This window comes from Mesoplodon mirus, assembly GCF_964341445.2.
Source record: "Mesoplodon mirus genome assembly, chromosome: 18".
Lineage (NCBI taxonomy): Eukaryota > Metazoa > Chordata > Mammalia > Artiodactyla > Ziphiidae > Mesoplodon > Mesoplodon mirus.
In genome coordinates, this window is record NC_138994.1 from 67,792,953 (window position 1) to 67,808,132 (window position 15,180).

The window sequence follows — 15,180 nt, forward strand, 5'->3', positions numbered from 1 at the left end:
GTTGCAAATACAGATTATCATTAGTAGAGAGGTTTGGCTGCACAGAGACCATAATAAATCAATTGCTTGCAGACTCATATCAAAACCCTATCTGTGAGTGGTAAGTGAAAACAGGCTCAGGACTCCCACTGATTCTGCATTATGGTTAGTTGTATAATTATTTCATTATATGTTACAATGTAATAATAATAAAAATAAACTGCACGATAAATGTAATGCACTTGAATCATCCTGAAACATTCAGCGCCACCCCTCCCACCAGTCCGTGTGAAAAATTGTCTTCCATGAAACCGGTCCCTGGTGCCAACATTTTGGGGACCGCTGCCTTAAAGAATGCCTAGGGCTGGGCCCAAATGAGTCAGAGTAAGCAGGTAGAAAATCCAAGTAACTCAGCAACCCATAGCCCAGAAGCATTCCATCCAGACCCACTCAAAGTCTCCCTTAAGTTTTCAATCTGCTCCTAGAGCTAAGTCAACCCAGAAGACTAAAGCAATAGACTCACAGGTAAGAATCAGTGTTCTAGAATCAAGTGTTGAGAAGTGCTAAGGTCATAGTCAACAAAATGAAGCTGAGCATCAAGTTCAAGAGAAAAGGAGGGAAAGAAACCCCAAGCAGTAAGGTTCAGCTTGCAGGGGCTGAAGCAAGATGGAATAGGAAGTCTGTGAAATGGGAAGCTTATATGAATCTCTTTAGCTTAACACTGAGGCCACAAACTGCAAGAAAGTATCAGAGTTCTGACTCTTTGCAGTGTCTGGTTGCAGGGGTGAGAGAAGGACCTAAACCAAGACACACCATACTGAATGCTTGAGCTACAAGCCTAAGCCTCAGTCTCCCCCTAAAGTTTGCTCCTACTCACTCATTTTAGCTTACTTGGCTCCCTTTTGGCCTTTGTAGCATCTCATCCTTACTACTGTTTTCTCCAATTTCTCACACCTGAGATTTTAACTTTTGCAGCATCTTTACATTCCAAATATTTATGGTAAGAAGACAAGTTAATTCTTTATAAGTTCAACATCCAAAATATTAGTCACAGATGATGAGGTTTCCTTTGAGTTCCTACCTCAGATTCCTAAATGATAATGTGGCTTATGACTCACAGAAAGTACCATAGATGCCAGGTAGGGCAGAAATGCTCTCTGGGGAGGCTGCCACTCCCTACTCCACATGTGGAATTAGCCTAGTGTCTTCCTATCAAAAGGAAGCAAAAGGCATTGGTCTAAGCACCATGCTGGGCTGAGTGAGAAATTGTGAGAAATGGAAGGAGGAGAGCCTTGTTTGACCTGTTGCTCATTGCCTTGCAGGTCAGTGGGACCATGTACAACACTGGAAGACATGTGTCCCTGCGCCTGGACAAGGAGCACTTGGTCAACGTATCAGGAGGGCCTATGACATACAGCCACCGGCTGGAGGAGGTCCGGCTACACTTTGGGAGTGAGGATAGCCAAGGGTCAGAGCACCTCCTCAACGGACAAGCCTTCTCTGGGGAGGTATGTGAGGTTATTGAAGTACTATGGGTAAGTGCCAATTAATAAGATTTGGTGCTTATTTATATCCAAGGTGTGATGACAGATGGAAAGACTGCTCTTGTATCTATGAAATAAGAAGGTCTGTGCCTCCTTTCTCCCTCTGTCTTTTGCAAGTTGACATAGAAGTTTATAATGAGCTTCCAGTGTTTTCCAGGGAAGACCACAGTGAAACATGATATTTCCTCCTGAGACACTGGTGCAGCTCTCTTGTGACTAATGCCCTAAGATATCGCCAGATCATTATTTCTACCCTAAATCCTCACCTTACATGTATATCTTCATTTACACCTATCTGTGCAATCAGCCCCCTATATGTCATATATGTTTGCATAGATTCCATAATTCTCCTTTCTGGCAGAATGAGTCTTATTTGCACAAAACTATTACATATAGCAAAATAAATGTCAGGGAACTAAATAGTCTGAGTTTCTGCAGAATGTGCCGCCATTAATGGTGAGTGTCACTTTGTCTACCATCAACCCAGACAGAACTCAGGCCACATCAGTGAGCCAAACCACACCTTCAGTTATAGGACAAGAGCTACAATTTAAACAAATATCATGTGTGCTATGACATATGACACTTGATAAGCAGAGTGTAGTTAATTTGACCTTTTTTACATCCCTTACACTTAAGGGTGATTATCAACTAAAGGTCAGGTGTCCTTATATGCTAAATATCTTGTAACTAGGTTTCTGTTTAAGAGTCCTCAATAACTGATGTCAAGAAGGCTTTCAAATAACAGAAGTATGTATCTCACTATTGGCTTCGTCTTTTTAATATCTTTAATCAAGATCTTGTTTAAACCTGGTATTGTTTTTAATATAGTAAGCCCACACACTGAGAAAGAGACCCATAGCTGAATGAGTCCAGTGGCCAGATTTTAATGGTCAGTCAAAATGCATCAACTGAGAACCTACCTAGTCACTGTGCTAGTTACCAGGGATATGGATTATATATATATATAAAGACATAGTTCCTACCACAGAGGAGCTCAAATAATGCTATATTCAGATCATTAAAGTATAATGCCATGCTGTAAGGGAGATGTACAAAAGCCTTGGCCAACTCTAAGGAAGAAGTGACAAATTTTCCTTGAAGCGTGCAGGAGAAGTTTCACAGAGGAGGTGCCCTTTGAACTGAGCTGAGAAGAGAAGCAATGAAGAACAAGTTTAAGAACATCAGCTTTGGCATCAAAGAACCTGAGTTTGTACCTCCTGCTGTGATACACAGTAACTGTGTGACCTTGAGATGGTTACTTGATCCTTCTAAGGCTGAGTTTATATACCTCTCCAGGTTGTTTTGAAAATTAAGTGGGATTAAAGATGTAAGGATCACTAGAAGTACTCAATAGTTGATAGACAACAAAGATAAACCAGGAAATGAGGAACAGCAAAGTCACCAAGGTGTGTCAAGGCACTGTGCATGGGGGAAGCTGCACGTGGATTTAATCTGTGGTCTAGTAGTAATGGCTGCATAGAGGACCGGGTTAAGCAGGCATATGAATTTCCTTCCTGAATCTGTAGGGAAAAAAAGCTAGGAATGATTAGGGATGTCTGCCAAAGGGACATGAGAATGTAATGGGAAATTCTGAAGAGTTACAGATCCTGAACTAACATATAGCAAGGAATATGATGAAAGCAGGGCAAAAACTCATGAAGTGAGAATGACTGGGGGACTGCCAGTCTGAATTAGAGACTATTTAAAATTAGATAAACTCTTCCTTTTTAAATACGTTATTTTAAGATTTGTATGCATTTTCTTTGTTGACTGACGTTTATTTGCTGTTATTTCTTTGTTTTTCTCCCCTACTGAACTATTAAATTCCAGTGCCTATCACAATATTGTCTCAGAATAAAAATGAATTTTTGAATGAATTTATTAAATGAATGAGTGAAAAAATATAGATGGTTACCAGGCTAAAACATTTACATTGTAGAATTTCTTAAAATTGCTTGTTTCTTCAATATGCAATAAGGGTGTTTTGTAACTTGTATATAAACTACAATTTTGGAGTAAATGAGGGTTTCCAAAACCCTTAAGGGAAACATATAACAATTTGATCTTGATGTATTAATTTTCCTAGACCTACCCCAGACCACAGGTATCAGCTGCTCCAAAGAACCTGCATTTTTAAAGCTCCCAGGAGAGTATGAATATTAGGTTTGTGAAGCACTCCCTCAGTAGTACCTTATTAAGTGTTCTCAATGAAAAAAGCATTTAAACAGAGTTGCGAATTAGAATTAACTGGGGAAAATTGCCAAAATATTTACATTTGAATCCTTCTCTGGAAGCAGCTGAATTAGTCTCCAGAGAAGGGGTCCAGGAATGTGTATTTGTAAAAATTTTTTCGAGAGAATTTGGTTAGTGACCACTGGGTCAATTTCCACTCAGGTTCTGCCTGAATTATCCCAGTTTTCTAAAGAAGGAGGACTTAATCAACAAAGCCATCCTGCACAAAAATTTTAAAAGGCGCACCCAAAATAATTGCCCCTTGGACATGGCAAAGCTGGGGTGCTATCTAGACTAATGGTGTTTGGAGAACAGCTTCCCAAGCAGAGCAGCCACACACACATCCCCTGCTCCAAGGCAAGACTGACATTTAGCCTCAGCACAAATAGTTACACTTTGCTCTGAGTACACCACATCAGATATATCACATTTCTTTCCGAGCCCCTGAGTATGAGTGGTCTAAAAACTGGTGTGGGTTAAGTGCAAAAAACCAGAATGTTGAAAACACCAAAATATGTCATGTGGAAAGAGTTGGATAGGCATTGAATCTTGAGATACCTCAAAGATATTGCAGGTTCCAGACCACTGCAATAAAGTGAATATCACAATAAAGCAAGTCACGTGAATTTTATTTCCCAGTGCATATCAAAGTTATGTTTACACTATACTACAGTAAGTGTGCAATAACACTATGTCTAAAAAAACATTGTGCATACCTTAACTTAAAAATACTTTATTGCTAAAAATGCTAACCATCATCTGAGTCTTCAGTGAGTCACAGTAGTAACATCAAAGAACTGATCACAGATCACCTTAACAAATATAATAATAATGAAAAAATTTGAAATATTGTGAGAATTACCAAAATATGACACAGAGACACAGGCGAGCAAATGCTATTGGAAAAATGTCACTAACAGACTTGCTCAGTGCAGGATGGCTGCAAACCTTTAATTTGTAAAGAACACAGTATCTGCACAGTACAAGAAACTGCAACAAAACAAGGTATGCTTACATTTAGCCCTGGGAGATCAGCTTGGTGGTGCTCTGTGACCACCCAGAGGGGCAGGATAGGGAGGGTGGGAGGGAGATGCAAGAGGGAGAGGATATGGGGCTATATGTATACATATAGCTGATTCACTTTATTATATAGCAGAAACTAACACAACATTGTAAAGGAATTATACTCCAATAAAGAGGTTTTAAAATAATTAGTTAATTAATAAAAATAAATAAAGGGCTTTAGTGAGCAAGAAGAGTTTAACATTTTCTATGTGGGATGAGGGGAAAACCTAGGGTCAATTGTCCAAAATTCCAGAGAGATGGCAGTCAGCTAAATATATGTTCTAACAATGAGAGCTGTCTATCTATGGAATGAATCTGCCTCTGAAAACAATGAATTCTCATCACTGGAATTATTAAGCATGGAATGGAATTTGAGGGCTTCATAAAAGTGACTCATCCTAACAAGCAAGTGAGCTATGGACTTTACTGTACCTTCTAATGCCAAAACTCTACCCAACGCATGATCTCCTTAGGGAAAATGTTTTCCAGTTGGATTCTACTGAGGGTTAGCCCCAGTTAAGTAAGTATATTTCATCAATAGATTAACTTTATTTTTATTTTGAGCTATTTTCAGAGCTGTCTTTGTTCTCTATTTTGAGCTATCCTCTGAGAGGACCTAGGTAAACACTTCGGCAGCAAAGCATTTGTTTATTGTGTTGACAATGAATAATCACATTGCCATCTGCCCCATCTATCATTGCTGATCACGATAAGCCAGTTAATGCCAGGCATTTTCCTTGGCGCAGTGCAGCAGTCGTTATCTGAAGAGCAGTAGATTAATTGCAGTCTTGTCTAGTGAGGTTATTGTAATTGATGGTCATCATTTGCTTTGTTTTATAAAGCTGTGTGGATGTATGACACAGTGAGCATCTGTGTTTTTATAAAAATTATTCATGTCCTACACAAGAACTCCTGGATGCATTGTCGGGGATTGGTGATAAATGAGCATATTCAGAGATTCAAACGTCTCGATTTTTTTAAGATGGGAAAATTAACTGTTTTTAATAAGTAAGACATTTAGCTTGCTAATCGTGTCTGAGTGGTTTGATTAATGTCCAATACGAAGTAGGGTATTAATGAAAAGAAAAAATATATTAACCAGGAAAAAGATAATATTTGAAAAGAATCATGCCCGTGGATTAAGTTGCAGTAGTGAGTCTAGATAAGACGAATCTTTCTTATTTGGGGAAATTGGAAATATTCATTTTGAAAACCTTCCTTAAGTTCTTCACTTCAAAGGGTTAAAGGGGTACACTGAGAATTGCACCAGCTACTTCACGGAGTACCTGTGGCCAGATCCTCCTGTTTATTTTACCCACTCTTCACATGGCTAGTGTGCTTCTGCTCTGTGATGAGCTCAAAACCCAGCTCCTGCCCAGAGAAGCATAGAGTCTATTGAGGCTTACATATGTTTATAATACAACATAATATGGGTTATACTTGAGGATTGTTCTGGAAAGGGAACTATGAAATAACTCTCTGGATTGTATTAAGGAGAAGATGGATGAACAGCTGTGTGACCTGACACAGTTGCTGCTCCCTATGAAGGTTGGGTAGAAATACATCAACCTTTCAAGTCTCAGCCTCTTGAATCTTGATTCTGTTCAAACACATTTGAGGGAGGAAAAAGTCCATAGCTGTTGCTATGTAGATAAGATTTGTTTAATTAAAGGGGGAAATAAAAGTTCCATGTAGAATATATGTATTTTTAGTGGCTCTGAATCAGAATAGAGAAAACAATTATCTCAGCGCAAACAACTGAGACTAAACAACAGAAACTGCAGGCCTTGTCCTCTTCAAGGAATCAGTTATTTGCATCTCTGAGAGACTGGTTTCACCAAAGTAACACAAATTTGTAGGAATAAGCAACTAACACCAAATTGTCCTGAAGTGTGCAAGGGTATGAAAGTGCTGAGGAACATATGACTGAGAACCAGGGCCCCATGAGGCACTGAATGGTTTTGGGGGGGAGGTACTCCAGAAATCTAATTAGCACCTTGCAGGAGGCTGGGACCTCTTGGTAGAGATGCTCCGTTGGCACAATTGGGGATTTGAGGGGGAATGAGAATTGGGATATTCAAAAATAACAGATACACGAGTAATACACATAGAAGAGCTACTTGAGTGCCATGGGAAAGCTGTTCCCTCTACCCTGATTACTAGCTCCGCATTCTTCCCCCTATATCCAGCACTGCCCACATGGTTTTGCTTTGACATCGCCTTCCCTCCTCCCAGCCAGTAAACTGTTGCTGCCTCCTTTTGACTTCCAGAGAATCCTTTATATTCATCTACTACAGGAGTCCACAAACTGTAGACTGTAGGCCAAATTCAGCCAAGGAGCTAAGGATGATTTACATTTTTAAAGGATTGTTTTTTAAAGAGAAGAATATGCAACAGAGACCACATGTGGCTTGAAAAAGACAAAATATTTACTACCTGGCCTTTTAGGGAAAAATTTTGCTGACCCCAATCGATTAAATTACCCATCGCTATGGATTATATAACTGTTTATTCTCACTTCTGGAACCACATTTCTTGTTTTTTTTTTTTTTTTTTTTTTTTAAAGAAGGTGTCGGGGATAGGAGTTTATTAATTAATTAATTTATTTTTGCTGTGTTGAGTCTTCGTTTCTGTGTGAGGGCTTTCTCTAGTTGTGGCGAGCAGGGGCCACTCTTCATCGCTGTGCGCGGGCTTCTCACTATCGCGGCCTCTCTTGTTGCAGAGCACAGGCTCCAGATGCACAGGCTCAGTAGTTGTGGCTCACGGGCCTAGTTTCTCTGCAGCATGTGGGATCTTCCCAGACCAGGGTTCGAACCCGTGTCCCCTGCATTAGCAGGCAGACTCCCAACCGCTGCGCCACCAGGGAAGCCCCACACATTTCTTGTTGATAGGAATTTTATCTTGATCATTACTGTATTCCCAGAACCTTGTACATTGGCACATGACAGCAGAGTCAATAAATGTTTGCTGAATTAAGGAATAAATAATCTTGGTAATCCCCTCAAGGACAGAGACTTTTTGCTATTATCTTTGTACATCATGCACCTAGCACAGTGCCTAACATACAGTAGGTGCTTCTTAATTGATGTTTGTGGAATTAATCATTCAATCACTGAATAAATAACTTAATCTACTATTGGTGTTTTAGGAATTGGAACTTTATAGGCTTTTTTCCCTGGAATTTTAGGTGTGTAGCATTCATTGACTATATAGGGATTGTTATATATAGCCTCATATAAATTGAAGTGTTTTAATAAAGGCTGTCCAAAGCATCAAATTCCATTAGAAACTGGAAGAAAGGAAGAGTGACTTAGTTCACAGTAACCACTAAGAGAAGTTCTGGGCTTTCTCTGAGAAAGATGTATGCTTTGAGACGAGGTACTGACCTAGCCCTATTCTAAACGTGGTAAAGAACAGAAAGGGATTGAACAATTAAGTGTCACCTTGGAGGAATTTTATATCCATTGGAGGGACAAGGCACAGACTCAAATCAATTACTGTGCAGTGCAATCCAGAACTTATTCAGTCACACCCATAGGTGGCTACGGAATTTCACTGCTAATACCCAGTCACTGTTTACATGCTTTGTGATTTACTTTCATTCATTCATTTAGTTAACAAATATTAATTGAGAGCCTACCATGTGCTACAGTGAATTAAATTGGTAAAAATCCTGCCTGTAAGGTAATTAAGTCTAGTGGGGGTAGACAAATAATAAATAATAAACATAATAAATGAGTAAATTTCTATGGTAAATTAGAATATGATAAATGCTATGGGAAAAGAAATACATCAGAGTAAGGGAGATAAGAGGATGAGGAGTGGAGGTAGTGAGTTACAAGTGTAAATAGGGTGGTCAGTGTAGACCTTGTTGAGAGCATGACATTTGTGAGGTTGCCATGGGGATGTCTAGGGAAAGGACATTCTAGGCAGAGGCAACAACCAATTCCATAGCTTTGAAGTGGGAGAAAGTTTGAGTGTTCTAGGAAGACCAGGAGCTCACGTGTAAGTGATCAAGTGTGAGAGGTCAGAGAGAGAAGAGTAGAGCCGGGAGCTGCTGCAGATCTTTACCTCTTTGCATGGATTTTGTATGGACTTTGGCTTTTACTCTGAATGAATTCCAAAGAACATTGACATAAATTCTCTGATTTAATCACTAAACACTAACTCAGTGAGGTTACCCTTAATATCCCCTTTATACAAGGGGAAACTAAGGCCCAAGGCCATCCTGACAATAAGTGATTGAGGCTGGATTTAATTCAGGTCTTCTGATACATAACATTGCTTACCATAGGCTAATGTTTATCCATAAACCCCACAATAATCATTGTTCACCTACTCTGGGCCCTAGTCCAGTGGGGGAATTTGAAGACCTGTAGGCTGCAGGGCCTGCCTTTAAGGAGCCTTCAATATAGTGGAAGATCCCATCTTCCCAAACAGACTGTTAACTCCCTGCAGCCACAGATTTGGTTGTGCTTTTTAGTATCACATACATGTGATAGGCACTTGGTAGACTGAATGAGTAAATGAATATCATTTAAAAGACTGTAGCTTTCAGAGAGTCTAAATTATGCCCAGTATATCATAAACTATATTCTTTTGTCATAATGACAAACCTAATAAAGTCAATGGCATTATTAACAGAAGTTCTAAGTGTTAATGTCAAATTATTTACAAATATAAGGTAAGTGAATTTTCAGTGTACCTGGGAGGAGTAATGGAACAATTGATAACTGGTGTGCTAGAAAAATTCATTTAGATTCTTCATTTCAGCCCTGGAATTACTCCAGGCTCAGATCAGGGAACTTGTCTTTGCCAATACTAGAAGCCAAAGCTCTGGATCCCAGGAACCCGTCCCAACCAGAGTGAACAAACTGACCTTTAAGAAGTAAAGCAAACAGTGGTCAGAAGCCTAGTGGTAGAGCAGATTATGATGATACCAGCAAGCAGATGATGACTCTGATCTAAGGATAGGCACTTTTCCCTTTGGACATTTTTATAATTACTTCTGGGAAAGGACAGCCCAATCCAGTCAGCAGCTTCCTGGATTGCCATTTTAGATGCACACTTTGGGGCTGCCTAAGAGAGAAGTCATTGCATTTGAAGACAAATTGTTGAGATCAGCTCATTATCCCATTGATTCCATCCCAACCTGTATCATAACTCTGGTCTGGTCCTGCCAAGGTGGCATTATGACAGCCACTATCTTCCTTTACTTTATTTTTATCTCCCCCCTTGGTGTCCGTCTAAAGCAGGGAAGGAAGTGTTATATTACAAAGACAATATTAAAGACAGTCATTAACTGGGACTTGATCAGGGTTCAGTAGAACCTAACTATCATCATAGAGATCATCACTGTTATGACTCTACAAGTGTTGAATGGGATCTTCTTTTATTTAGTAACCAGTGACACTGCAGTTAGAGGATGGATACTGCTTCTAAGACTTCTGTGAACCAGAAACTGGTGAACAGTTAAGCTGGTGCCGTTGAAATGATTAGCGGTACATTTTTTATCCATTTCCAAAGCTACAGGAATAAAGTCAATTGGAAAAGAAAATGTAAAGTAGAAAATGACATTTTCACTACTAATCTGACCACGTCAGTGTTCATTAAAATTTCTAGAGTTTCCGGGACTTCACTGGTGGTCCAGTGGTAAAGAATATGCTTTATAATGCAGGGGATGTGGGTTCAATCCCTGGTCAGGGAACTAAGATCCCACATGCCGCCGGGGAAATAAGCTTGCTCACCACAACTACTGGCTTGTGGTCCTCAACTAGAGAGCCTGCATGCTGCGAACTACAGAGCCCACATGCTCTGAAACCCATGTGAAACAATTACAGAGCCCACGCACCCTGGAGCCCGCAGGCCACAACTAGAGAGAAGCCCACACACCGCAACGAGGAGCCCGCACCACATCAAAAGATCCCGCATGCCTCAGTGAAGATCCCATGTGCCGCAACTAAGACCAGACACAGCCAAAAATAAATATAATAAAGAAATACATAATAAAATACGATCTTTAAAAAAAACTTAATTAAAAAAAAACTTTGTAGAGTTTCCTCCAAAGATCACATCTCCACTTCAAGATACAGACCTACTATTAGAAAGAAGTTTATGCAAAGCCTCCATCTAAAGTATCAGTGTTAGAGGCCCCACTGAGGTAATTTCTTCCCACCCACTTACATACAAAGGGAAAATTAGAGCCAGGAAGGGCAAGAGACCTTTCCGGAGTCACCGAGATTCAGTGGCAGAATTAGGACCAGAACCCAAGTTTCCTGACTCTTACTTTGGGATTTAAAATTTTCTAAATAAAAATTGTACTTATATCAAATCCCAACACTCAAAAGATGATTTTAGGTCATCTGGTTTTTGTTGCCCAGTAGAGCAGGTGTAGTCTGATATTCAGGTTTCCTGCCTTAGTGAGCAGAACCCCATCACAAGTGCATTTATACAATCAGCCTCAAAAAGGCAAAGACATTGACAGATTATTTCACAAGCATGAGCAATCTTGAGTGTCCAACAAAAACACCACTGATGTGACAACCTTTATAGTGCCTAATTCCAAGAAGTATGGAAATTAAAGTTTGGAAGACCAAAATAGAAAGTGAAATGCCTTAAACGTCCTTCATTTGGTCTCAATAGGAAAATGCAATCATACTATTGCATTAAGAACCCAAGGATATAAGCCATACTTTTCTACAGTTTGAATCCGTCCTCTCACAAACTCTTCCCAATAACCATCCAGAACAGCTCAGCAATATTAAATATAAGCAATCTAGATAACAATATTGCAAAATTAAATCATTAGATGTCTAGCCACTCCATGGATATGCTGCTATGCAATTCAAAATAAAGCCGTTTAAAACCACCAGATTCATTTGTGCTGACATATCGATAAACTTTTGCTGAGACAAAGCTAATCATTTCAATGGTGACAACTTAATTGCTTACCAGTTAATGGATAATAAACAGACCTGAGGATTAAAATATGAACTAATTACTGTACTCAATTCCATTTACTTGATTTCATGTTCCATTAATTCTTTGCATCATTTCTAGTGGAAATCTTAGATTTATGGTCACCTCAAATGAATTATGCCACTTAGTTGCCTGTGGCATGCTCATGCTCAGAATTGTTTGGAAAGGGCAGAATTCTGGGCAGTTAATATTTAGTCAAAGCAGCCTAGGATATAGTAAGTGAAGGTAATTATCCATTCCCAAATACCAGCCAGAGTCAGCCTCTCTAAATCTATCCCTATATCAGCAGTAAAAGGGCAAGACTAAGATTGCTCTCATGATAATTCATTGGATCAGCTTGTTAGAAGCCGTCTCCAAGAGCAGTAATTGCCTTGGCTTGGAAGAGGGCTGCAGGGAAGCAGAGACAAACACATCATGGGAAAGGACATTGACCTAGGAGATGGACACTAAGGTCACCAGACAGAGGGCAATATTTTGACTTAGCAAATCTGACTTCAAGATCCTGTTCTGTCAATTACTAGCTGCGTGATCTCAGTAAGGGCAGAAATGGGCAAGTCACTTAGCATTCTTTAACCTTTTAAGCTGTTATATGAGGTAATAATGCCAGTTCTATACACACTATAGAGCGATGTGCAGTGGAAAAAAAAAAAAGCTCTTCTGAGATAGTGCTTTTGTAGTATAAAACTGACTTGTACAGCAGTTGTGCTGTACAAGTCAGTTATTAGCCAGCTTAACCCTTAGAGCTCATCTAGTCCAAAATACTTGCAGATAAAACATAAAGATACAATGTACTAATGTTATTACTACCATCAGCTTTCATTTACTGAGCATGTACTATGTTCCAGGCATTGTGCTCAGTGCCTTATTGCACCCAATTGTCACAAGTTTCTTGTGAGGTAGCACTCATTAGCACCATTTTACAAAGAGGAAAGGAAAGTAGGAAAGGTCAAAGAACTTGCCTTCAATCACTTGGTTGATATGGGGAAGAGCTAGGATTTGAACCCAGGTCTCTTACTGCAGCTATGCACTGAATGACCTTAAACAAGTCAAGTAACTTCTCTAGTTATGCCCCTAAGTAGCTTCTTGATCATGCTGTTCTCTTTTATCATAAGTGTCCTCTCTGTTACCTGAAATGATCTTTTAGCCCCTCCCAGTTCTACATCAGCCTGAAGAATAGCCTGAACTTTTTCTGAGTGTAAAGTGAGACAGGAGCCTATTTCTCCAAGTGGCACAAAATATGACACAGCATCATGTCGTGGCTTGCTGAGAACTGTAGCTTTATTCACCTTCCCCTCTCAGGTGGACAGGAACCAGGAAGTTTCATACAGATGCACAGTTACATTTTTTCTCTCACTTCTTTGAAATATGATAAGCAAGAGATTGTATATCTGTGGATGTGTTTGTATATAAACACATCTGTTTCCCTCTGCAAAACATGAGGAACCATACTCCTTAGTCTCAGAGGTAGCTTGAGTGAATACATTTTCTTGCTTTGGATCAATATGCTGAACTAACAATTTCTGGATTGAGCCTTGAAAGTGAATCTGACAGGAACTATTTGACAAAATAAGCTTAGTCAGGAGGTTTTAAATCACTTTGCCAGGCATTTCACTGGTGACGCAGTGGTTAAGAATGTGCCTGCCGTTCACAGATGAATTCTATCAAACATTTAGAGACGAGCTAACACTTATCCTTCTCAAACTCTTCCAAAACATAGCGAAGGGAGGAACACTCTGAAACTCATTCTACGAGGCCACCATCACCTTGATACCAAAACCAGGCAAGGATGCCACAAAGAAAGAAAACTACAGGCCAATATCACTGATGAACATAGATGTAAATATCCTCAACAAAATACTAGCAAACAGAATCCAACAGCACGTTAAAAGGATCATACACCATGATCAAGTGGGGTTTATTCCAGGAATGCAAGGATTCTTCAATATATGCAAATCAATCAACGTGATACACCATATTAAAGAGTGGAAAATAAAAAACATATGATCATCTCAATAGATACAGAAAAAGCTTTTGACAAAATTCAACACCCATTTATGATAAAAACCCTCCAGACAGTAGGCATAGAGGGAATTTTCCTCAACATAATAAAGGTCATATATGAAAAACCACAGCCAAAATAGTCCTCAATGGTGAAAAACTGAAACCATTTCCACTAAGATCAGGAGGAAGACAAGGTTGCCCACTCTCAGCACTATTATTCAACATAGATTTGGAAGTTTTAGCCACAGCAATCAGAGAAGAAAAAGAAATAAAAGGAATCCAAATCGGAAAAGAAGAAGTAAAGCTGTCACTGTTTGCAGATGACCTGACACTCTACATAGCGAATCCTAAAGATGCTACCAGAAAACTACTAGAGCTAATCAGTGAATTTGGTAAAGTAGCAGGATATGAAATTAATGCACAGAAATATCTTGCATTCCTATATGCTAATGATGAAAACTCTGAAAGAGAAATTAAGAAAACACTCTCATTAACCAATGCAACAAAAATAATAAAATAACTAGGAATAAACCTACCTAAGGAGACAAAAGACCTGTATGCAGAAAACTATAAGACACTGATGAATGAAATTACAGATGATACAAACAGATGAAGTGATATACCATATTGTTGGATTGGAAGAATCAGCATTGTGAAACTATACTACCCAAAGCAATCTACAGATTCAATGCAATCCCTATCAAACCACCAATGGCATTTTTCACAGAACTAGAACAAGCAATTTCACAATTTGTATGGAAACACAAAGGATTCTGAATAGCCAAAGCAATCTTGAGAAAGAAAAACGGAGCTGGAGGAATCAGGTTCCCTGACTTCAGACTATACTACAAAGTGACAGTAATCAAGACAGTATGGTAGTGGCACAAAAACAGAAATATAGATCAATGGAACAGGATAGAAAGCCCAGACAAAAACTCACGCACATATGGTCACCTTATCTTTGATAAAGGAGGCAAGAATATACAGTGGAGGAAAGACAGTCTCTTCAATAAGTCGTGCTGGGAAAACTGGACAACTACATGTTAAAGAATGGAATTAGAACACTCCCTAACACCATACACAAATATAAACTCAAAATGGATTAAAGACCTAAATATAAGGCCAGACACTATCAAACTCTTAGAGGAACACATAGGCAGAACACTCCATGACATAAATCACAGCAAGATCTTTTTTGACCCACCTCCTAGAGAAATGCAAATAAAAACAGAAATAAACAAATGGGACCTAATGAAACTTAAAAGCTCTTGCACAGCAGAGGAAACAATAAGCAAGATGAAAAGACAACCCTCAGAATGGGAGAAAATATTTGCTAATGAAGCAACTGGTAAAGGATTAATCTTCAATATTACAAGCT

At 39.2% G+C, this 15,180-nt stretch overlaps 1 protein-coding gene across 1 annotated transcript in view; it reads left to right on the forward strand.

Annotated features, from left to right (window-relative positions):
* CA10 (carbonic anhydrase 10) overlaps positions 1-15,180 on the forward strand; it is a 525,448-nt gene that overhangs the window by 410,838 nt on the left and 99,430 nt on the right. Inside the window, exon 4 of the mRNA XM_082604264.1 lies at positions 1,302-1,487. Coding sequence (XP_082460390.1) covers positions 1,302-1,487 — 186 coding nt within the window. The remainder of the gene's footprint in view (positions 1-1,301; positions 1,488-15,180) is intronic.